At 25.7% G+C, this 27,126-nt stretch overlaps 1 protein-coding gene across 2 annotated transcripts in view; it reads left to right on the forward strand.

Moving 5' to 3' along the window:
* The first annotated feature begins 326 nt into the window (after positions 1-326).
* LOC129917683 (cysteine-rich motor neuron 1 protein) overlaps positions 327-27,126 on the forward strand; it is a 108,705-nt gene continuing 81,905 nt past the window's right edge. The window contains exons 1-2 of one of the 2 annotated variants that reach the window (XM_055997728.1): positions 327-710; positions 20,518-21,204. In XM_055997728.1, coding sequence (XP_055853703.1) covers positions 21,117-21,204 — 88 coding nt within the window. In that variant the 5' untranslated portion in view covers positions 327-710; positions 20,518-21,116. Of the gene's footprint in view, positions 711-1,138; positions 1,158-20,517; positions 21,205-27,126 lie in introns of those variants that run through there. The other variant, XM_055997729.1, reaches the window with a different exon arrangement.

Genomic DNA, 27,126 nt, shown 5'->3' on the forward strand with positions numbered 1-27,126 from the left:
AATTAATAAATAAAAAAAAGTTAAAAAACAAAAAAAAAACTACCTATAAATACAGTAAATTTATTCGTTTTTTTACTGTTTTAATAATTTTTGTATCTTAATCGGCTTGTGTCGTATATAATTTTTAAAAAGATACAAATTTACATAATTATAATTTTTTTTTACTATAAATAAACCATCAACAATATTTTAGATTTTTTTTTGTTATATTTTTTGAATAAAATTAATAACAAATCAAAAAAATTTTAAAAATAGAAATGAGAAATAATTTTCCCACAGTGTTTTGCGAATATGTATAATTTAAATCTTTGAGATACATTTTTTTTTTGCTTGAGTTAGTTTTTGTTGTTTTGGCAAAAAAAAATAAAAATTTTTCTGTTTTGCAAGAAAAAAATTAAAAACGCAATTTATTATTCCAAACGTTGCACTTTTGCAACCTTTTTTTTTTTATTTATTTGCCGGTTACTCGTATTCTCGTATTAAAAAATTGCTGTCGCCGTGGTCGTGTCGTTCTGTTTTTTTGCTACTTTTTTTCGAATAAAGTATCTGTATCAAGTATAAAAGTGTCACTTTACAACCCTATCCGGCTGCAAGCAATACCTCTACTCTTAACGTAAAGGAAAAAAATACTAAACCTTTGACAACAAGTAGAGTAGAGAGTTGGAGGTTTAGAGTGGGGCCATTGGCTTTTTAAAACGAACCCCGCTAACGTAAGTGTAATTCAATATTACAATAATAATAATTGTGAAATGTAGTTACTGTGATACCCTAGATTGTTTTTTTTTTTTTTATTGCAATACCTTTACGAGTAGTAGCGAAAAATATATAAAAAGATACTCTTTGTATTTGTAGATACTTCTTCTTGAGGAAAAAGATATGAAAAAATTTCTGCTAAAAATTTAAAATTCACAGAAGCCTTTTTTTTGCGCGATGGGAAAAAAATTTGTTTATTTTGCATTTTAAATGCAAATTATAATTTTCTCATGGATGTGGGAATTGTAAAAATGATGGGGGTAAAAATGAGTGAATTTTGGAAATGAGCTTTCAGTTTGAGGTGTATCTTTTAGATGAAAGGGGTTAATTGTAGAAGATTTTTTGATAAATTTGGAATTATTGTATTTTAATGAGATAACTCAAGTATTAAAGATACATTTTTGGTGAGTGAATTTGAAATATTTAACCATTTTTTCGTCATAACTTTTTCAAAACCTGTCTTAAACAAAAATAAACAAAAACTAAAAATTGTTAATAAGATACTTGTTATGCCAATTCGTGAGACACGATGAGGCTCCCCTTCCTTTCCCGAAGTTGAATAAAAATGTAGTTAACTTAATTTGTAAATTATGGAAAGTAAGAAAGAAATGACATACAAAAGAAAAAAAAAAATGTGAATAAATTCACACCTGACTACAAAAGCGAGTATATTGGCTTTCTTATTTGCATACAATCGAGATATTATTTTAGTTATTTTTTTTTTTTTTTTGCTTCTTTTAAACTGAAGTTTTGTTTTCTTGTGGTTTTTATATATATGTATATATTTTATTATTTTTAAGTTTATTAATGACGATTAATCTGTGAATTATATTTTTTAATGTGGTTTTGTGAATATGGACAAAAAATTAAATTAAAATATAAATTTGCCTACTTTGAAAAGAATTTTGTTTTAATGACGATTTAAAAAAAAAATACTTAAACTTTTATTTTGATTTAATTGGTAATAAATTTAAGATTATAAAAAAAAAAAGAAATGATAATGATTAACAACTTTGGTCAATGTCATTGGTAATAAAAATTTTTAACAAAATCGAAAACAACTTAATTTCTTTTTGACGTGCTTTGGCAGTGGAATTTGTTAATAATAAAAAAATAAGCTTTTACATTTTTACGGTTTTTAACGATGTTTTTTTAACGACAAGGAGATTGTTAGTTTTTATGGAATGTAGTAATAAGGTGCTATACTATTTAAATATACCTTTTTTATTTTTGGATTTATAATTTTTGTCTTTAAAAAATATTGAGTCATCATTTTAGTGACCCAAAACTCTAATTTTCTTATTTCTTTTTCCTTAAGGAACAAATTCTAACTATCGTTTGTTTTTTCTTTTTCAAAGTTCTAAAAGTTCTTAAAAGTATCTCAAAAGTTTTAAATTCTATTCTAAACATAACTCACAACAAATTTTGTCGTGTAGATATTTTTCTCTCATATTGTTTTTGCTTTCATCGTCATACAGTACCTACTCAGTCATCCAGACATTAACAATAATAGATAGATAATTATTATCTTGGGTTGATGTAGGCATAATATACTTTTTTTCATCAGATAAGATAATGTTTATATTTTTTTTCTGTGTTTTTTTTTCTTCATAAAATTGCCTATCTAACTTTAAATGTTTGTTCGCACATTGAACATTTTACCTTTGTTATAGAAGTAGGTATAGCTTTGTATAATGTTTAGAGATAAAATTTTACACTCATAAGTCATAAACTACAAAAACAAACAAGAAAATATACTTTACCTCTCGGGGCAGTGGGATAGAAACTAAAAAAAAAACCCTTTTATCATTACACAGAGACAAATTTGTGTGTCAAATTTGAATTGTGGAGATAAGTGAGATTATTTGACTTTTGAACTTAGTAGTTTCATTCAGTTTCGTTCTTTTTTAATTTACTCGTATTTATTGACATTTATTATTTTAAACTATTTTTTAACCGGTCAGATAATTTAGTCCATCTGCTGTTTAAAGCTATTAGATATTATAACATCGAATTGTGCATTCCCTAAAAAAATCGAACTCAAAATAGCAATGAAACCTTTCACTATACGACAATAGAAAATGCAAAAAAAAATGTCCCAAAGTTCTTTACTCTAAATTTGATATAAAACGTTTTTAAATACTCTCTAGAGGAGTCCTTGCAATTTTTATATAAAGACCAAAAATAACGGTACTTTCCATTAACCAATTCTGGTACAGTTTTTTTTCCAAAAAGTATTCTACAAATTTTGATATATCGTAGAAATAGACAAGATCTTTTTTTTATTTCAAAAATCCCTCTTATCGGGACCTCCATATAAGCAACTGAATAAATTTTAATGAAATTTTTTTAAAGACAATTTAAAATTTAATAATGTTATTAAATGTTGTTTAAGAAATAAACTTTGTGATTTTTTTTGACATTTAGTTTTAATTACTTTTAAATTAAAATGGCATAGATACAAACCAATGCTTTTAAAAATCTTTCTAAAAATTTAGAAAAAAAAAATTTAATCCATAAAATCTCATCAAAAAAACGAATTTCAGTTTTTATTTTTAATTTTTTTAATTTACGTTTTTTCGAACATTTAAAAAAATTTTATTACCTATTTTTCTAAAAATCTGTAATACAAAAAATCAAATAGCAAACTTTGTTGAAACCATTTAAATAGATGTTTTTGTAATTTTAAAAACAAATTTTATATTTTTTTTTACTTTTATATATTAAATAAAATCAAATCTATTTTTGAATATATAGTTTTTTTTTATTAATATTAAAAGGAAGTACATCAATGTTAACAATATCGTTTTTTTTTTAAATTTTAAACTTTATATTGTTTTTTTTTTAGTTTTTAATTCAAATTAAAATTTTCTAGATACCAGAGTCTTCGGTAAAAATTGCTTTTATTTTAAGAATATATTATTTTTTTATAAACTGCATATTTTATTTTTATTTGATTTTTTTTTATAAATGGCTCATTCAAATACTTGGCTTAAATAATAAAAATACCTAACAAAAAAAACCTAAAACAACCTTAAACGTGTTTTTTCTACAACTCAGTAGGTACTCATTTTTTTATTTTATTCGAAAAACAATAAAAACAAATACTTATGTACTTCTGTAATTTTTATTATTATTTTTCGGATAAAATGAAAAATGAGTAGCTACTGAGTTGTAGAAAAAACACGCCTCTTATAACAATAATTCCAAACATTTTTAAAAACATTTACGTATTTAAAAAAAAAAAATTATCTCTTCTAGATGTAATTTTGACGTATTTACATATAATAAATGCATCATCCAAAATGGATCAAATTTTAACTCCACTCAACTTTTATTGTAATTTTACCAATATTTAACTTTTGGTGTTTACAAAATCAAATATTTTAACAAAAGTTATCTTGTTTTTAATAAATAAGAAAAAATAAAATACACATCTGGGTCGAAAATACTAGCTATTAATTGCTTTAGTATTAAAGCTTTTAATGAAAAAAAAGGAATTATGTATTAAAATTAGATTTTTTTTTGAAATTTCATTTCAAAAAAAGGAAAAAAATTAAAATCGCTAGAGCATTTTTTCAAATAATTTTTTAGTATTTTTCAAAAAAAAAACATATGATGATTTTCGAAATCAACAAAAAAAAAAAAATTGCCGCTTTTTCGCATATCTCGCAGTAAGCACATCAGGTATATAGAAGTTTCCAGCTTTTTTTATTTTCATCAACCTCGATATCACCCCCAAAAACTCACCTATATGATATTTTAAAAGACTGGTCTATTAATGACGATTTTAACGAGATCATATTTATTTCACAAATACGACTTAAATTTTGTTCAGTGTATCTAATAGGTACCAATACAAATGTGAAATAAACATATTTGTTCCATTCATTTCCTGCTAAATAACAAAATAAATAAAAAATATTACAAAGTATCTACACAAAAAAAAAAAAAAAATGAAAAACCACACAGCAAAGAGCAAAAAAAGAACAACATAACAAAGAAGAACTTTTAAAATTTTTCATTCTTCTTTCGAAAAGTAATAAACTAAAAACAATAATAAAAATTTTGTTTATTTATTCTCTTTATTCTGACTAAAGTGTTAATATATATATACTTTTTTTTCTGTATTGTTTTCTTAATGTATCTTTACAAAATTAGATACATTTTTAATGTATAAGCATGAAATAAGAGAATAAACAAATAAAAATAAATGGTGAACATTTATTTTTCTATATAGTAATAAAAAAAAATAATGCTAATAAGCAACTTGATTATTATTAATAAGTTGGTATCGATTTCATAAACAAAATCAACTAAGCATTGATTAATTCTTTTTTGATAATGGATGGTTATTAATCAATTTATTGGTTTTTAATGATCAGTAATATTTAAGGAAATTTAAATTAAATTTTAAATGATGAGGGAGAAGAGAAAATTTTTGCTATGTTCTGCAAAAATGTATTTAAAAAAATGGGTTTTTATTTTTTTTTTTTTTATTTATTACTATTTTTCAGTGTTATTCAAGCAGCTCTAGAAATTATTACAAGGAAGTTAAATCTTAAGATAACCTTAGCTAGTGATTCAAAAAAATAAACAAAAAAAGTTATATTCACTTTAAAAACCGCACATCTTTTGTTAAAAAAATAATAACAAAAAATAAACATAATTATCAAAATTCTTTTGAATTACATTTTTAGCACAACATTGACCTAAAAAGGGTGAAATATATTAATGGCTCGCTTTTATTTTCAAGTCTGCATACAATAATATTTACTATCGATTCGCAGAAAATACAAGACCATTGGCAGTTTTTTTTTTATTTTTCTTATACAAATTACCACAAAAAAATGAGTCAATTATTCACAACAAACTTCAAGGTCAATGATGTTGACTCCAAAAACAAAGATATTATCTTATAAATAATGCCAAACTAAAATAATTAATTTTTTTCTTTTTGCTCTTAGTTTGAATTTTAACCAAACACGCGATTCGATAGCAAAAAAACAAAATTGGTTAAATTCAAGGCATACAATATATTATTCAAAAGATTATGCAAACTGATAAAAGTGAATTGGAGTTGTTGAAAAATTACTATAAAAGTTAATCAAATGGATTGCAGATTTTTTAGTGAAAGAGAACGGTAACATTAAGTTGTGATAACTTTGAAAAATTGTCATAGCTTGAACGTTATTTTAAGCTCTGAAAAAAAATTTTAATTAAAAAAACAATTTATTCACACTCCATTAACTTTAGGTAAAGTTGCCATTTAAAACTGTAAACTTTGAAATTTGTATGGGATTTTATAGATTTCTCATTTTTAATGGCGATTTTAAATAGGTATAATGGCGGGTGAATAAATGGGGAATTAATGAGACTAAAAAAGCAATTTTAAATCAATATCTTAAAACATATGTAAATACAAAAATATAACATTAATCTGTTTCGAAAAAAGAACATCAAAAATAATTTTTTTTTTAACTTGCAAACATACAGTCTTTTGGAAGGAAGACAGAATTCCGATTCTTATGTTTTCATAGTTCATAACCAACAGTAAAAATTGAAAATTAATTAAACTGGGCGAAGAAAAATGTGGTAATTTAATTATTTAAAAAAAAAAAAAAAAAACATATCTGCTTAAGTTTTTACTGTCACGGGTGTGACAAAAAAGAGGCAATTTTCAGTTCTTGCTAACATAATCTCTGCAAATCTATTTAAAATTTTTAAAAATTAAGAACAAAAAGATTTTTCAATGTCACGGTTGGGTATAACTTACTATATCACGGGTGGGACACTTTCGAATTGCTCCGAAGGAAGAATTTTTTTAATGAAATTAAAACAAAATCATAAAACTACTTATGTCAATAATTAAATAACATTTTATTTGACTTCTTTCAATAACTTTTCACTTTGAAAATTTTTTTTTGAAAAATCAAATTTTCGAAAACGGGACATTGAATTTTTTTGAAATTTTTTTGTTTTTAGATGTTGATTAGTGATTTCTACAAAATAGCAAATTAATTTTATTTTGAAACTTTTTTTCCAAAAAATTATTTATAAAAAATTAGTTTTTAAAAAAACGATTTTGAACATTTTTTTTTTCTAAAAATGCAAGTTAATACATATATCAATCAAAACTGCATGCTTGTTCTGGAGGGCAATTTAATTTTAGATTTTATTTTATTTTTTTTTTTAACGAATTTTATTTTTTTTTTTTTCAAATTTGTATATAAAAAGTCTTAAAAATTTAAGCAACTACTCTAAGAGCAAGTTCGTGCTATCCAGCCGTGCATTTTATTTTTTTTGTTAACCAGTGCAAAATAAAGTAAATATGTATCCAGTTTAAAGCTACCTTCGTTGCAAATAGGTATTTGAATAGAAATAATAATAATAAATAAAATAGAAAAATGACTTGGCTGGCGTCATTTCTAACACAACTATTTTTTTTTTTTTAATTAATATCACTTTCTGTTTTATTTACGATATGATTTAACCCCATAAAAGTACTCCTTAGTTCCGGTTTTTTTTTTTTAAATCATTCCGTCATTGCACCAAAAAACTTTTTAAAAAAAATCAAAATTCCTATATCATTACCCATGATATTTCAATTCTAACGGTCTTCACTCATTTATTGCTTTAAAATGTCATAAAATCTATTCATGGTATAGTGTATCGTGTATTGCAAATTAAATGAGTAATACACATTAACTCAACCAAATCGAGACAATTTAATTTGTTTGATTTAAATTAAACACTCATCTCTAAAGTATCTGAATATTATTTCTATATTTTTTTTTTTTTAATTTTAAAGATCATAAAAAAAGTGACGACAAAATCTAGATACTTTTGGCAGAAAAAAAAAATCATCCCAATGACTCAATGACTGATACGAAAAATATGTTGCAGACAGATACAAATTCCAAACCGCACAAGTCCATGAGATTATCTATTGTATGATGGTTTATGTCATTGTTATGTTACTTTATGACTAAATCACAGTAATTTCATTTTATGCCCAACCTTAAACTTTACAGAAAATCTAAAATACCTAGTCAAAAGCATGTTTCCATTCAATTCACCCTCATTTAACCAAACCTAACTGTCCTTGGGGAGAAAAACTAAGCTACAGAGTGAGATACACTTTGTATAAGTTCAGCACATTTATTTTTATTTAACAGTCATTTTGGAGTAGAGAACCTGTCAAAATTAATCTAAGTGGCATAATTTTCTATCACCTGTGATTTGCATAAATAACACATAGAATTAATGCAATTAATTAACTTGTTTTATATAGCAGCTCTATGAGCTCGGTACCACCACCGCACTCTTGTACAGACAATGTTGTGGTGATAGATAAATTTTGCAGAGACACTATACTTTAAGATACAGTCACTGTGAATGGTTACACATTATATCACCCAGCAGCAGCAGCACAATAGTGGCAATATACTGTTATAAAAAAATGTTTTTAAAAACACCCACGCTAGTAGTTTTTTTTTTTATAATAAAATAAAATTTTACGACAGGGACAAAATATTTATACCCAATCAACAATTTTTGTTTTTTTTTTTTTTGTTTCGTTGCTTTTGTTTTTTTGTTTTTTGTGTATTTTAAATGATTACTAATAGAAACGATTAAATAAGGAAGGCGGAACGGAATTCTGAATTTATTTTAATTTTTTTTTTTGTTTAGCTTTTATTTTTATAAAATTTGTTGTCATTTTTATAAAAAATTTAAATAAAAAACAAAACAAATGAAAGAATAAAATAAAATGATGATGGAAAAAATTCAGAAATTATTTGTCAGATTAATTTTTATCTCGTTGGATTAAAATGACAGGCTTCTTAAAAAAAAAAAAAAAATGTGTGCCATTCACAAATCCAGATTAATTTATTTAAAAAAAAAATTATATGTGTACGTTTATAGATTTATTTATTTATTTAGGTTATTGTTGATGTTTTTTTTTTTTCCTCATTCGTATATAATAATTGCGTTTCCTAGGACAGAAAATTTGATAAGTCATTATCATAGTGGAAGTACAGAGTATGAAAAAAATTAAATAGACCGTAAAATAGTAATTAAATTCGTCAAATTAAATGCTTTTGACACCTCATTTGGAGATAACAATAATTTTTTTTTTTTGCTTTTTTTTTTTGAGATTGTATTGGAAGAGTTCATTGTGAATGAGTGTTTTATTTATTTTGCTGATATCATAATATTTTTATTGTCAATGAAGTTTGAAGAATTTATTTGTTTGTTTTTCATTTAAAAATTAGAGATTTTAATCGATTTTTGCAAATGAGGGAACTAATATTTAATCGAGATTTTACAATCACTGTATTTTTTTTTTCCTTTTCCTGTTGTTCTTCCAATTTTCATTTTTTTTTTTAATCTTTTGAAACACCAATGGATCAATTACGTCATAACTCTTTGAAGTTTGTCTTATCTTTAATCTGAACAAAATGCATTATCAATTTTTTTTAATCATCCGTAAATCAAATTTCATCTTTCCAAAATTGCTCAATTCTTTTGGAACATTTTACCTTTCGTGGCCACAAACCTTAAAAAAAACACAAAACCTTGGTTAAAATTTCATAAAAAAAAAAGAACACAACTACTTCATAAAAAATGCATCTGATAAGAACAATCACGCACTTTTCTGCTACACAATAAATCGGTCTACATCAATCGTTTTTAACTTACAATTTTTTTTTACTGAACATCCTGTCCCTGGGGGTTTCTTTCCCCAGGGGCATTTTCTGTACAAAACTCCTTTTTTTTTTGATAATCTCTATTATAATCAGTTCCGTAAAAATTTGTATCAACTTTAACAAAAAAAAATGAAGAAAAAAAAAAAAAAAAAACAAAAGTGAAACCAAAAAATAAAAACCCTTTTTTCAAGTTTTTTGTTTTTTTGTTTTTTATTTAAGTACCAAGTTGTTGGCCCTCTCTCCATCATCAATCGATGATCCAATACCATATTTTTTTTTTTATTTTCTTTTGTTGAATATCCTTTCGTTTTCATTTCTTGTTTTGTATAAGGTTATAAGCCAAGAACACATTTGGCATGTGAAGAACACGCAAAAAGAAAAACGCAACACCATAACACAACACACCACAGACAGACCATCATCAGAGAACTATAAGAATATACACAAACAAAAAAACCACACAAAAGTGCATTTGATTACCTTCGACTGAAGAAGAAGATACTTTATCTTTTTTTTTTAATTTTTTTTTTTTGCATTTTTTTCAAAACAACCTGCATAAAAATGCAGAACTTTGATGAAAAATAAAAGATTATAGTTTTATAGTCTGGGAGGTAGTGCTGCAAATTGTAAATTTATTTCATGGTTACTAACATAAAGCATTGCAAAAAAACCATTTGCATTTTTTATAAATAAAATTTATCCGCATATGAAAAACTGGTTGTGTTCCAGTTGATCTTAATTTTAATTTATAGCTCTTCGAAGTTAAAATGTGTATATTTAAAAATTTACCTTCAAATAGCAAATATTTCAACTCTAGCTACCTGAACTATTAACTGCAGACGATTTGGCTATAGAATAAAACCATGATGACTTTTTATACAGCCCCCATATGTGTGCTCAAAATGTGTTCTTCGTGTGTATAATCGGTCTTTCTGTCCATCTTTCCGCCACCTTCTTCTCTTCGGTTAGTATAGTTGCAGTCTGGACAAAGTGGACACCAAAAATAAAAAAACTTCAAATAATGTTCTTATTTCTTTCTTTTGCTTGATTGGAGTCTTTGAATAACAAGGTTCTGAAGGCATCTTGATCATTTCAGGTGGATTTCGCAAATATTTTTTGTTTTTTAAAAAGAAAATTTGTTCCATCAATTGAAAATAGGCACTTTTTCATAATGTTGTACAACCTATAGTGACCAATATCGATACGATATAGCAATATCCATACCCAATTTTTGTGTTGGAAAAGTAGTTTGGTAATAAGGTAAATCGTTAATCTGCAATTTTGTATGCCAAAGCTAAACTAAAAATTAAATGAAAATGTATTTGACTTAAAAAATAAAACAGTTAAATGTGTAAAAGCAAAATAAAGGCAGAAATTGCAAAATTCTTTGACATGTGTAACAAATATTGTGTCTAATTAAAAAAAATTTTCTCGTTATGCAAATAAATAATATAATTACTCAAAATCTTCTTCTTCCTTTTTCTCGGCGCTGTTATGATCTCGATGTCGAGGGGATCATAACCTTCCCACGTTACTGCTTCACACTAGTGATCCGCCTGTGGGGTTCGCCGGGTTGACCTCAGAAATCGGCGGCAAGCCTCCCGGTTTTGTATTGTTCCGTTTCTGAGGCCAACTGAATGCTGGTGTTTTTGCATTTGCTTGTACCAGGAGTTTTTAGGCCTACCTTTTTTTTTATTTCGTACCTACCTTATAATTACTCAAAATATTTTAATTAAAAATTACGCTTCTTCTTAATTAAACTTTATTTTAACACCTTTCTAAAAAAAATTCATGTGATTTTTTGTTTAGAGATTTTTCAAAAATCGTTATTAACGGTAGGTAACTTCCATACAACCGTTGTTTTAAATTTCTAACTATCTCCCAGATTTAAAGAATTTTAAATTTGTCATGCCCAAATATAGGTAAATACAAAATTTTAAAAAGATCATTTTGAAAAATCCAATTTTCAAAAACAAAATACCTATAGCGGTTTTCTTATGAAATTTCGGTTTAAGGTAGTGATTAATAATTTTTTACAAAATTTCATACCAACTTTATTAACATTTTTATCAAAAAATTTATTATAAAAATTTATTTAAAAGAAAACGATTTTTCCAAAATTGCATCTTTATAAATACATATACAATTAAAGTGCTTACTTTTTATGAACCTCAATTTCATTTAATTTTGTTTTAATTTGAAAAACAGTTTTTTTATCATGCGCATAGGTATATGAACATTAGGGTGTCCGTTATTTCCCAAAGTGATGTTTTCGGGGGAGACACCCCCTAGATCGAAAGCTTAGGGCCTAAATAAGGGGAATTTAGCAAAAACAAATTTTTTGGAGGTCATTAACCCGTGCCTCTAGGGTCATACTTTCCCCATACAAATTTGTATGGGAAATTTTTAACTCATACATAAAAATTTTTTTCTCTCGAGTTAAATCATATTTTTTTTTAATGTTTGATAATTCTGGTTGGAAAACAGTTACTTTAAAAGATCACATTCAAAATTTGCCGTTAAAAATTTTTTTTTATATCTTATTTCGGTTTTTGAAATTATTAGCTGTTTTCGTAGTTTTTGCTTTCACCCATCACACAATTTTAAATGCAGTTTTATTGGTTTTTAATTCTTTTCAAATATTGCATTCAAAAATTTGTGAATAAATCAAAAATTTCAATTTTTTGAAATTTTTGCCGTTTTTATAATAAATAAATATTATTTACTTTACTTTTTCTTGTTTGCAACTTTTTTGATGTAATTTTTTAGGTGAATAATTTTTAAACAAAATTCAATAAAAATATTGTAAACATATCTTTCGTAGTTCGAGAAAAATAAATTTAAACGTATAAAAACGGCAAAAATTTCAAAAAAATATTTCAAAAAATTGAAATTTTTGATTTATTCACAAATTTTTGAATGCAATATTTGAAAAGAATTAAAAACCAATAAAACTGCATTTAAAATTGTGTGATGGGTGAAAGCAAAAACTACGAAAACAGCTAATAATTTCAAAAACCGAAATAAGATATAAAAAAAATTTTTAACGGGAAATTTTGAATGTGATCTTTTAAAGTAACGGTTTTCCAACCAGAATTATCAAACATTAAAAAAAAATATGATTTAACTCGAGAGAAAAAAATTTTTATGTATGAGTTAAAAATTTCCCATACAAATTTGTACGGGGAAAGTATGACCCTAGAGGCACGGGTTAATGACCTCCAAAAAATTTGTTTTTGCTAAATTCCCCTTATTTAGGCCCTAAGCTTTCGATCTAGGGGGTGTCTCCCCCGAAAACATCACTTTGGGAAATAACGGACAGCCTAATGAACATTTACCGAATTTGTATATAAAAAGCCTTAACATTTTTAGCAACTTGAATTCTTAGAGCAAGTTCGTTTTTTTCGCAGTTCTTACTTTTTCTAGGACAACAAAATATTTTTTTTTTTTTTTTAATTAAATTAAAAAAAAAAAACATGAATATCATATTCTAGTAAATATTGATTAAAAACCAAATTTAAAAAATTCAATTTCTTGTTTTCAAAAATTTGATTTTTCAAAACAAAAATAATTAGTTTTTTTTTTTTCAAGAATCTAACAACTATATTTTTTTAATATAATATTTAATTTCGCCCAATGAACGAACAATTGCGTGCTAAATTTTGAGGCAAGAATTATGAACAGTCAAAATGCATTTTCTAAAAAAAAACTTTACTAAATACCTACTTTTGGAAAAGTTAAATTAAAAACAACTGACACTTTTTAAAAATGTAAAAAACTTTATTTTTTTTTAAGCATTGATAGGAAATGTAATAGTATTGATACAGTTTGATAAATAAAGACAAGAAAAAAATCAATTAAAAACCAAAAATTAAAATTTTTTTGACAATCAATAGGCGGTAGAAGATAGAAGCCACTAGCGTTCCCAAAAAATAATTTTGTTATTTGAGTCGTTATATTTGAAAGTGGTATAAATTTATGTAAAAAAAATCAACTAAATTGACTCTCAAATTAACCGCACTTGAATTCTATAAAAAAAATATTGCATCCATTTAGATGTGCAAGTTACTCCACTTAATATTTTTACAAGAAAATCCGTTAAATTATAATGTTTGATTAAAAATATTGACATTTTTTGAAAAGCATGTAAAATTTGACTTATGTTATACTACTTTCTATATTCTATTATAATTACACTGGTCAACAAAATTAACTTTTTTTTTTGTTACAGAAACCAAGGTATACTTTTCTATAGGATTTTGGTGTGCTGAGCTCGAATCCGAAGTCTATCACATCACGTTTTTGAGATAATCCCGTTAGAAAATCGAAAATTCCGTTTTTTACCAGTTTTCGAGATTATTTCTTAGCTTTTATTTATTTTTTTTAAATAAATTTGTAACGGTTTCTAATAGAACTAAATCTTGTCTTTCTAAATCCGTTTAAATCTTTTAAATATCTCTTTTCTTCTTTGAAAAATCTGAAATTGAAATCAACGTGTTTGGTATATCTCATGTTTATTTGCTTTAAATAGCAAATCTCGAAATGTTCTTTGCCAATCGCTTTCAAATTTTGACACAACGTTTCGTTTACATTCCATTAAGTTCTTATCTTGTTTTTAACAAGAAAAAATTTATATTTTTCTCACTAGTAATTATTTAGTATAACTTATCTGACACAGTAACGCTTTGATCTATCTCACCGCGATTCACCACTTTCGCAAATATAAAAACTTCCAAGATTCTAAATGGAACGTTGGGTCAAAATTTGAAAGCGATTGGCAAAGAACATTTCGAGATTTGCTATTTAAAGCAAATAAACATGAGATATACCAAACACGTTGATTTCAATTTCAGATTTTTCAAAGAAGAAAAGAGATATTTAAAAGATTTAAACGGATTTAGAAAGACAAGATTTAGTTCTATTAGAAACCGTTACAAATTTATTTAAAACAAATAACCAAAAGCTAAGAAATAATCTCGAAAACTGGTAAAAAGCGGAATTTTCGATTTTCTAACGGGATTATCTCAAAAACGTTATGTGATAGAATTTTTTTGACTTCGGATTCGAGCTCAGCACCCAAAAAAACTATAGAAAAGTATGTCTTGATGTCTGTAACAAAAACCTTGTTGACCAGTGTTATTCATTATGTATTTATTAAAAAAATTTGATTTTTTGTGCAAGCCTTAGCTTATATTTGTACAGTAATATTTAATCCGAAATAATATATGAAGTTAAAAAATAAACTTCCAACATGCTATTTATCATTTCTTAACATCGAACTAAAAAGATCAAAGACTAAAAACATCCAGTTCTATCTAAATCTGTAAGTGGATAAATCACTTGTATTAAATTTTTTTCAATTAACCACGTTCAACCTTGGTGTGCAATCGTTAAATATCATTTAGTAATGCACTTGGAATAATTAATAGTGTTTGAAACATCTAACTATTTCATCTTATGTCAGAGCTGTCAAATCATCATCTGACAATATCTTGTCAGTTTTAAATGGAAATTTCCTCAAGATTCACGATCCCACAGAAGATAAAATACTTAAATTTTTACATCTTTAGTTTCTTATAAAGAGGAGTCGTAAAATTCACCTTAATACCTATAGTTTCTAAAGAAAAAAAAAAGGAAACATTTCGAAAAGCTAGAATCCTATATTAGTTCTTGAGGCACTCCAAGAAGAAATAACAAACCAATCTAATTAGAAATTCTATTCGCGTATCAATGTGCACATTCTAAATGACAAACAATTCGGGATGCCTTCGTTCAGAGTACAAATCGTAGAATTTTTTTTATTTATTTATTTTATTTATATTTCCGCGAAATTTATTTAGTTTACTGGGTAAAAGAGTATCATCAGCAAGACGCGATCTTCGATCTTCTCTAAAGCATTTCAAAAGAAAGATAACCAATATTTATTCTGGCTCCGAAGAAACGGCTCGATATGGTTAGTGTGTCACAGTGCGAATTCTGAGATCAGTGATGTTGTTTTTCTACTTGCTTGGTCTTATCTCTTGGAAGTGCTTCAGATTGATTTATTGCATCTGCATATTAATTAATTGTCGTTTGCTTCATTTGGTCAGTCGATCACTCGATCATTTGATTGTCACAAATAGATATACACTCCCAATACACTGAAACAAACGCATTCCATCACATATACAAGCTGATGGGTGTAATAATATTGAAGCTCGTAGAGGTACAGCTCATAGCGAGGAACTGATCGATTGCGATCGTGTTGTTCTCAATCACGAAATCGTTTACGAGTATAATTGAAATTTACGCGATATTAATTAAGATGTTTTCTTTGCTTCTATTTTATTAAAAACTTTTTATATATAGAAGAGACTATGTGGAATTTGAGAATAGGCTAGAAGACTTTCGACTGCAAAGAAGGAAATAACGTGCGAGGTTGAAATAAAACTTTTGGTTTGCACAAATATTTCCCAGAAAATAAATTTTTCAATTGCTTGAAAAAAGTCATGAGGAAACAAAACAAAATATTTCAAATAGTTTTCTATTTTAATTTTAATTTTTGTTTTTAAATTAAAAAATCATGTATAGACGAGCTTTAATGGGCATAGATGGGGTTGAAAAATTAATGCATACATTAACTACCTATACAGCAGAATTTATTATTACAACGAAGAAAATTTATATTAAACATGACTTCATTCTGTTTGTGATGTGTGTTATTAGTGCGCCATTGATGGGGACACATCACAAGTGGTGGATTTACGACAAAAATATTTATGAATAAAATTATCAAAATGGTTTTAATTATAGGAAATATTTTCGATGAATTATATATGCGTTCGAAATTACATAAATTTGCATATGACTTTTCACCCTAATACACATGATTGTTCAAGATAGTTTCAACATTGATTTTAAAATTGAAAATAATGGTTTAAATTTTAAATGCTTTAATTTGCAATAACATTGACTTAAAAATAAAACATGTTGCTGAAGAATTTGTTTTAATGATCCTCGTTAAGTTTTAAGATTCAAACAAATAATGAAGTAAAGAAATATTTTATTTAAAACTTGTTTTTAAATACAACAAATTAATGACAACCACTGAGAGTCTTTATCAAAATAAAATTATCAAAAATCTCGGTCAAAATCCAAAACTTTAAAAATGTTAAATGTGTTAAGACGAACAAAGCTCTTATATAGTACAGCAAGTAAATCAAAATAAGTGCATTAAACCTTCCATAAATTACTTAAAATGTCTAAAAAAAATCTCATTTTTAAGGTAAAAAAGGAAATTAAACGAAAGACTGGATCGAATAGTCAAAGTTGTTTGATATATTAAAAATTTTAAAAAAATCATAAAGAATTTTTTTTCAACCAATATAAAAATTTTAAAAAAAATATATAAAAATAATACAAAAAAATGGCTTAAAGTTACAAAAATAAACTCTTTTTAAATGGTTATAACCTCCAAACAAAGTATGCAAAGAGTTTTTGGAAAACAAAATTTAAATCGTTAGAGTGTTTTTTTTAAATTAGTTTTTAAAAACTTTCAAATTTTTTTCAAAATAAATCTTGATATCCCATCAAATAGAAATATTACCAAAGCTTCAATAAAATTCAACAATTTTCCAAAAATTTATTTTTCAAAAAAAAAAACTTTTTGAACTTTTAATAAAATTCCATGATATTAAAAATATGGGTTGGGGTCAAAATTCTGCCGGGGTCAAAATTCTTTTATCAAAATTCTGCTTTCAAAATTCTGCTTTACAAAATTCTGCTTTCAAAATTCTGCTTTTCAAAATTCTGTTTTTCAAAATTCTGTTTTTCAAAATTCTGCTTTTCATAATTCTGCTTTTCAAAATTCTGCAAAAAATTAAAAAAGAGTTTGGAAAATGTTAAAAAGCGCGCGCTTTTTAACATTTTCGAAACCCTTTTTTAATTTATTGCAGAATTCTGTAAAATCATCTTTTTAAAAATTTGTCATTTTTTAAATGCGTATTAGGTAATTTTTATTTTATGAATGATTAAATTTGAAAATTTTAAGAAAAGGTTTAATATAAAACATTTCCGAAAATAATTAAAAATTTATTAATTTATCAAATAAAGATGAATGTTCAAAAATTTTAATAAGAAAAGGATATTTTGTATCAAACAACATCGATTCCAATTAGTTTACATATTTTATTTGAAAGAAAGTCAGTATATGGAATTCAAAAAATATTTGCGACACTTAAATAAAAAAAATTAGGAAAGTACCAATGTTGAACTACATTAATGAGGTGTATTTTTCTTCAGCCAGTGCATATGCTAAAAAAAAAAAAACAGAATTGGCAGAATTTTTTTGTTGAAATATAATGCTGGCAGGATTTTGAAAAGCAGAATTTAAAAAAGCAGAATTTTGAAAAACAGAGTAGAAAAAAAGCAGAATTTTGAAAAACAGAATTTTCGCTAAAAAGGCAGAATTTTGAAAAGCAGAATTTTGAAGCCAGAATTTTGACCCGATCCCTAAAAATATTTCTTAATTTTAACATTAAAATTACTAAAAGATTTTTCTAAAATTTTGTTCGCCACAAAGCAAACAAATTTCTTCTTCTTAAAACATTTTTGTATGAAAAAAAAAAAATAATCGAAATCTGTCGTGTCGTTTATGAAATATAAATAAATATACAGCTTCATTTTGTCGAACCAAGTTTTTGTTAATCAAAATCGTTAGCATTTGTCATAATTTCGGTCTTTACTAAGTAATGGACTCACACCGAAAATTAACTTCGTCTTATCTAAGTGACGGACTTATTTTAGGGGCAACATTTATAGAAAATTTCGGAACAAAAAAAATTTAAATTTTCATTAATAAAATACAATTTTAAGCTTTTTTGATTTTGAATTAAGAATCCGTGGCAGAAAAAGTATTCAAGTTGCATTTAATTTAATGAAGTAATTTTTGAAGTGTACTAATTTTAACAAAAAAAAAAAAAACAAGAAATAGGATAATAAAAGGTCTAAAAAATTGTTTAACTAATTTGGAGCTTTTTGGACTTGGTTTTAAAAGTTTTTGAATTTTGTTTTTTCATTGAATATGATTAGCTTTTATACATCAATTTAGGTAAATCTCTAGCTTACACACTGTTTTAAAAAAGAAAATTTTATTTTAACACTATTCTGTTGGCCATTCTGCAGCCACCATTTTTACAACTTGACAGTTGTTGAAATGAACAATATAGCATGAATTGCTTTCTTTTATTTTAACCCTTTTAGTTTAACGGTAGCAATTTAAAAAAAAAACGTAAGTGATTACATAGAATTTTGATTTAAAAAACAAAAAAATTGTGCATGAAAAATGTAAATAATAGCAGCAAATATTTTTTAAAATCCATGTTTGTTAGTAACAAATTTCATGTTTTCATAAAGACTTCCCATTACTGTTTGTTGCGACAGGAAACATAAATTAGCTGACATTAACTACTTCCTTTAAATTAATTCAAAAGGTATAAAATTTATCAAGTAAAAATACTTAAAAATATAGTGCTCATAAAACAATGCATAATGAATATTTATTAAAACAATTTTCTTCAAGGAAAAAAATGAACACATCATCTTAAGTCAGGTCTCGCGGTGCAACTTAAAACTACTAAACAATTTGACATTTTACATCGATTACTCGGTTGATTAGATGTTGCAACTATTGTTTAATACCTCTTAAGTGTGAATAAATATTTATGACATGGAAAGAAAAAAAAACAAAAAAACACCAATCTTCAGAAAAATTTAAAATTCAGTAGCACGTTTTGAAAAAAATTGTCATTTTAAAATATTCAATTTATAAAAACCGCAAAACTTTATCTATTTATAAATTAATTTTACAAACATTTATGCACAAGGGTGTATATTTGTTTTTAGAATTTTTTAACCACCTGTCAGTTCAATGATTGAAATACATTACTTTCATATAAATAAGCAAAATTAGATGACAAGAATGTTCTTAATTAGATAATTGTGTATCACTATTTCTCAACAATGAAGGTATCAAGGTATATAGTTTTGTTAAGTCACCTTCATAGTTAATTGGTTTTTAAATGAAATTATTTTTTTTTAATTAAAATATTTTCCTTGAGTTTGATGTTTTAATTTATTCAAAAACTTTGATAAATATCTTAAGTGATAATGAGTTCCTTAAGTGACTGATTATTTCAAAATAAATCCCATTAACTGTGGAAAAAGAATATTATTCAAATGAGGTTTTCCAATGAAACATAAAATTAAATGCATTGATTTGCAATGAATACCGTTTGCGTTAATTGATAGGTGTTTATCAGCTTTTAGCAAGTCGATTTTGAGTTATGCAATAATTGCAACAATTTCCCTAGAAAATTGTGATTAATTTTAGGTATTTTTCCAAACACTTCGGTTCAGTTGAATCCTAACCCCTTTAAGAAAGTTCATATTCTGAACACGCTCCTGCCTGTTAACGCAATAACTACGTCAATAGCTTTGGTCAAAGAAAAAAAAAAAAAAACTTGGCGCCATCCAAGGTCCAATTTCCTTTTGTCAATTTTTATTAAAAATTCCAAAAATAGAAATCAATTCTAAATAATTCCAGTGAATTGAAACCATTCTAAATTGCATCAAAAAAATTCATAAAATTAATACCATTATTTGTCCTTTTCTTTCAAATCGAAAACTAGCATTTATTGTTTTTAGATCTTTTTTTTTTTTGCAAAAAAATCCTCAGTCAATCAATAAAAAATCAAACACGTCCCCAAAATACCACCAAAAATTTAAATTGACAACAATTGATTGACGAATGAAAGAAATAAAATTATTTTACTATCCCGAGAAGAGTCCTCTTTTGTGGCTTTTGCACTCAACTTGTCACTCTATCAGATCGTGCAACCAACCACGTCGTCAATCTAGTTGTGGTCAAAAGTCCAAATTTTTTCGCCAAGCTGTACCAAATTGAGTACATTTTTTGTACGATTTTTTTTTCGTAACTAATTAATCTGTCATCAAATTAGTTTGTTGATTTTCAAATTAAAATAAAAAAATAAATTGTTTTTTTTTTTTCTTTCAGAGTTTGTGTCTCAACTGGGTGTGAATTATGTAACCAGAACACCTCAAACAACATTTCTGATCAACTTATAACCAAAACAACAACAAAAAGTGTATCTAATAGAGCCAATTTATTGAACAATAATAAAAAAAACTTAAATTAACCAAATTAATACGAAAAAAAAAATCATTTGATCACGGTCGTCGGTTGTGGAAGTGCGTCCAATTTAGTTGTGTTGATAAGATTGACACTGCAAAGCAAAAAAAAAAAAAAATAGAATGTGATTGCAAAAAAAAATATAATACAAAAATCAATTTGTTATAGTAAAAGATACGCACTGTCGTATTATTTCGACCAGAAGTTCGAAGTGCGTCTATCTGAAGTGAAGTGTTGCGAAGAAGTATAATATTCTTATCGCTTTTTTGATTTATTGAAATATTTTTTTTTTAAGTCTATTTTTGAGAATTTAAGATAACATTGTGCGTGTGGTTTAGATATTAGAAAAAATATCGTTGAAAGAATTGTGTTTATCGAATAATTGAAAAATAAAAATTAGTACATATTTTAAAATTCGGAATAAAATTTGTGTTAAATAAATTTAATTTTTTTTTAACAATAAGATGGCACGACAAATTAATCAAGATACATGGGCAGTATGCTGTTTTGCTGCTACAGTGCTGATGTTTGGAAATTGCATTTTAGCATCACGTAAGTTTAATTTTTAGACGAATATTCTTAAATTCTTGTGGGTGTATAATATACATTATATAATATTATACTTTGTTTATTTTTAACTTAGGTAATTGAAATGTTGGTTCAAAAATTGAGAATGCAAAATGATTTGGAAAAATAGAATTTTGAATTTACAGAAAATTCAGAATTTTAAGATACAAAATAATGGTATATACAGAATTTGGAACCCGAATTTTGACAAATAATTCTTATGACCTCTACCCGATATTAATAGTGATGAATAAGGGAAATATGGACTGGGGTCATAATTTTGTAAGTGGACTTTGAAATTCTGTGTTCCAAAATTTTTAAATTTAATGTAGGTAAATAATACTTGTATTTTCAAAAATTCTGAACTTCAAAATGAAAAATAAAAACACAAAATTTTAAATTTATGTATTTAACAGCCTAGTAAAATTGTCAATTTTGCAAAGGAAGGCCGTGTGTCAGTTCTGGTATTTCTGATTTTCGGGACAGATATACAGATACAGTACGCAAGAATGTCAAATACAAAACATTAAAAAAAAAAACACTCGAATTTTTCTCTGTATTTGTTAATTTTACCTCTTAAGGACTTATTTTTGGCAAAAATGCTTGTGCTCATAAAATAAAAATTTGAACGTTTCGATCATCTTAAATAATTAAAAATTCTGTATGATCAAAAATCTGTATAATACTGACTGTACCATACATAATACTGCATGACTAACATTCTGTATTTTAAAATACTGTAAATGCAGAATACTTTAATTGAAAAAAAATGTGTATTAAAATACTCTAGGTATATTAAATATAACAATGTATTAGAAAATTCTGTATTTCAAAATTGTGTATCTTTAAATTCCGAAAAAATAAAAGATTTTTGCAAAATCCCTAAGAAACTTAATAAAATTCTGAAATATTCGTTTAATTTTTGAATGAATGATCGTTGTTTATCAAACTAATGTAGGAAGGATACAAAGAACAAGGTTTCAAATAAAAACAAAATATAAAAATTATTTTTTATCTCGTCAAAGCCATAGGAGAGCAATAATTGTTTTTGTGAAGTTTATAAATCCGTTTTGGCGAGGTGTAAGTATACCAAAATTATGTAATTAAATAAGAAAATTATTTTTAAACTGAAAATTAAAGAAGCAGTGTCAAAAAAATTATTCTTTGCAATTTCAATCGTTGGAATTTTTGTACATGTTGTTGTTATAGATATCAAGAGATATCTGGATCAACAATTGTGAATTCAAAATGCACAAAACTGTATTTCATCAAATAATTCGGTACACGTACCTACATTTTACGAATACCATTTTTTTTTTAAAAGCTTTTAAAGAAAAAAATATATCTTTTGGAGATACAATTATGCTGGAAATAAATTATAAAAATTGCTATTAGGTAAAGTTTAATTTGTAACAAAATTAAGGAGTCCAAAAAATTCAGGTCAAATTCTTATAGTATGCCATTGGTTTCCAACGATATTTTGAATGTAAAAATGTATTTTTAAATGCCAAAACTTCGGCTTAATTTTCTCAAAATTACATTTTTTTTTCTTCGGCAACTAAGTTCCTACTTTTTAAACCAAAATTGTATTTTTAAGTTTCCTTTTTATTTATTTATTTGTTTTAAATTTTTTATTTTAAATTTGTATGTAAAAAAAAATATTTTTTTAGAAAACGATCCTAAAATATTAAAAAAAAAATTATAAAACTTTTTTGTATATGATATACAACGGCATACTCTGTTTTCTTATACAATTATGTATTTATAAATTTTAATAAAATTTAAGAAGCATTTTTACAATCAATGCCTTCTTCTGTTTTTAAGAAAATCAAATAACACTGGTCGGCAACGAAAATAGAGCTAAAACCAAACCATACTTTTCTAACGGACTTTTTTATGCTGAATCCGAAGTCAAAATTTCACTGGCACGTCAAGTTTTTGAAATACTTGAATATAAACAGGTCAAAAACGCGTTTTTTTGGGTACATTTGACGTCAAATTACACCACTGTAAAATATTTTTTTGCAAATCTTCTTATGCAATTTCAAAACGCAATATTTTATTGTCCTAAATATATTTTACATTTTTTCAAAATTAATTTTTTTCTGAAAGATATTGCAAAAAGAAATTTATGATATCTCAAAACCTTAGTACATATCATAATAAATGGTTTTTTTGATCCAAATTTTTTTGATTTGGATTTTAAAAAGCAACATTTTAAGGAAAAATATATTTTTTCGATTAAACATAAAAAAACTTCATTGAAAATTAGTTTTTGAGACTTAATAGATATGACTATAGCTCAAAAACCAGACGTGATAGAACAAAACTGTAAACAGTTAGTTCTGAATTTAGCACACTGAAGTCAATTAAAATCACCTTACAAAGTTCTTGCTCCCGACTTTTTTTTTTATTTTTGCCGATCAGTGTAATTAATATATTTGATTGTCCAGTAATACCACGAGCTTAAACCCCATTCTAAATCTTTCATATTCTGACAAGTTAATTAGCCATTTACCTAAGAAAAGCACTTTGTCAACAACATGTTAAAATAAAATACATTTCTGTTTCACCAACAACAACTTACAATCTTTTGAAAAATAAACAAAAAAAAAAAATGTTAATTTTTGTCTCAATTTCTGCCTTATTGCTTTGCTAATTGTTTTCAGTTCATCAACCTGAAAGCTTTCATTTGATGTTTGAAGACAGTCTTTCAAAAAATGAAGAATAAAAAACTTATTTACCACAGAAATATGATTGTTTCCTTGTTATTCAGATCTTTGTCAATACCAAAAAAAAAAAAAAAAACCTCTTTAGCTTGTTGTTGCTTTACGAAGCATAACCAAATGTCAACATTAAGCTGTCATGGTTGAATATGAATATCTTGCTAATTGTTATTAATATGATTAATTTTTTGTTTCTTTTTTGTTTGATATTTTGACGAATAAGCTTGTTAAGAGGTTATTTTTCGTAACACATAATGATTCATAATAATTTGTCTTTTCTTGTAAAAATTTAATCCAAAATTAGTAATTGATATTGAAGGTTTCATTTATTCATTTATGCTAAGTTTATTAATTAACTAGCTGAACAAAATATACAATCTTCTTAATTTGTGGCATAACACTCAAAATTAGTGGTTGAGATCATTCAACTTTTTTTTTTTAGATACCTTCACAGAACAGATTAAATTTTGTTAGAATATTCATTTAAAACTTGAAATCTTAATGGTTTGTGATTGTAAAAATTTATGAGTTTTAACTTTTAATGTCCATCCAAACAAATTATAACTTAAAAAATAAGCAAAAAAAAAAAAACTAAATCAAGAACCGTGGGAATTAACAAATTAGCTCAAGATTTTTTTAAAAATTTATTAATGGGTTTAAGTGATTCAGATCACATCGTTAAAATAAGCTCTTTTAGGCCTTTTTGACTTTTTTAATATCTTTCTGTCTTTGCTTCTTGCTATAATGTGCACATTATTTTTGTGATTTTTTTTTTTTTTGCATATTTTATAAATCTTCCGGTTTATAATTTGAACGAGTTTGATACTGAGTCTGATCTTTAGGGTAGTAAATCACCAGTAGAACCCCATTAAAACATTTTTTTTTTGTTTTAGTTTTTTTTTTTTAAGTTTTTGAAAAAACAAGTTATTTTGTTCTTGTATATTTTTTGTTTTAGATACTCGTAAATAAGCAGAGATTATTGTACTAAAACAAAATTAAAAACTATTTCTATTTTTCTTTTATATTGCAATCCAGAGGCAAGATAAAGTTTTTTTCAGTGTACAATTATGACTTTTTCTTGTTTACACTTTAACTTAAGTTATTTATAACATCTTACCAATAAATAAAAAATAAACATTTTTATCAAATCAACACAATAAAACAAAAAAATTAAATAAAGGTGGAAACAAGTTGCAAGTGTAAAGCTCTCTTGGCCAAAGGGATCATTTATCATAATGGATTAGTGAGAGATTTATTTTTTATTTTTTGTATTGTTCTGTGCTATGGGATTGAATATGAGTAGGTTTTATTCTTCTACCTTTAACGTGTGTCCAAAATAATTTCAATCATAAAGGTAGTTTTGAAGTCATAACAAAATTAATCATTTTTCTTAACAATTGATTTATTTCGTTATACAGGGAGTATGATGGATAAGAAGATTATCCCATAAAAAAAAATATGGTGACGCAATATTTTACTCCTTTCTTAATCCATTGTATTATTATTTCAGATTTAAAGATTTATCAAGACTGTTTACAGCAAAAAAAAAGTATCTAAAATCCGATTCACTCCTTACTTTGAAATTTTCAAATAATATATTTCAATTTTTTTTTTACTTTTTTTTTAGAAAAAAAAAAACACTTTCTAATGTAAAATTAACATGTAAAAATGTGGTAATAAAATTTTTCTGTCATTTAACGTTAAATATCGATATTTTTAAATTCTAAAATAACATTTTTAACGTTGATTTAATATAATTTTTATTTGATTTAACATTTGAAAATGTTATTTCATCAAGAAATCATGTTAAAAATCTACTAGAAATGGTATTAAAGCAAAACTAAAGCTAAACAAATGTTAATTTATATTTATTTTTTTTTGATTTTACATTGTTCTATTCTTTGTGTGTTGCCAGATAAAATGCAACACACTTTTATGCCACCATCAGAAACTTAATGCCTAAACTATTACTTTTCAAAATTGAAATTGTCGTTCAAAAGTCATAACTTAATAAATCAACTTTTTTAGTTAAACCTAATATCTTAAGGCACTTTAGCCACACACTTTGCAACAAAACAATCACTCACATAATTTTGTTATTTTAATGAAATATAAGCTCCTTAACCTTGAATACCATGCTAACTGCAATATAATTTGTCAAGCCATTCTTATAGCTATTTCACATAAAACACTCATAACAATAATTCAAACGCCCAATAAACCACGGCTAGACCATGTCAAGCTATTAAATTACTCAACACGAGAAAAAAAATTAAAAAACAGAAGGCCTTTTCCTACCCACACTTCAACAACAACCAAAAAAAAATCGTGTATATCAACAAATCAAAAAAATATATATTTTTTTTTGATTTATTATTCAAATAAAAATATCCACGGGACATATTTTTCATAAATTTCATTTCCACAAACGAACGAGAGAACACCTAAGTCATTTCCGTTAAAATTTTAAATAAAAACATACAAAGTCACGGTGGCAAAAATACAAAAAATAATAATTTTTCAAAAAAAAAAAAATATATATTAACTTAATTAACCTAATAGTTTTAAAAGCTTTTATCCTTCCTCTAACGCAAATTCAAATAGAATTGTTAATAGATTTGTTGATGTTTCAAATGCTTCCATTTGCGTCAACACCCGAGCAACAACGACCACGACCGCTTGTAATGCCAAACAGATGTTTTTAGTGTCCGCAAAGAACTTAGTTGTGTGCCAGTGCCACCCCCTCAAATCAACCTATTTATTATTTTTAATTTTTAGATATTTTTCAAAAAGTTACCAACCCTCCACTCTTCCCCCGTTTACATGAGAAAACCTCTCACAATTTGATTGAAAAGATTAATTTATGATATTTTTCCTGAATTGAATTCGCCAAGGATTATGTGTGTCGGAACAGATTTTCCATCCTATTTCTATCGTCGCTGACGTTCTTTGGTTTTTTTTGCGGTGTGGTGCGTTACGGGGGGGGGGGACGATAACAATTTATCACCTCCAATTTAAATTATTGGCAATTTCAGTTAACCATTTGGGCATTTACGGGGGGATGTCATTAATCAGCAATGATGCAGAATCATAGCAATTGTAGCGCCCTCTGTGTTGTTGTTTTGTGTGTTAAGTTGTGAGTTGCGCACTCCTTCAATGGTCACATTAATTCGAGCGATTA

This window comes from Episyrphus balteatus, chromosome 4 (genome assembly GCF_945859705.1).
Source record: "Episyrphus balteatus chromosome 4, idEpiBalt1.1, whole genome shotgun sequence".
Classification (NCBI taxonomy): Eukaryota; Metazoa; Arthropoda; class Insecta; order Diptera; family Syrphidae; genus Episyrphus; species Episyrphus balteatus.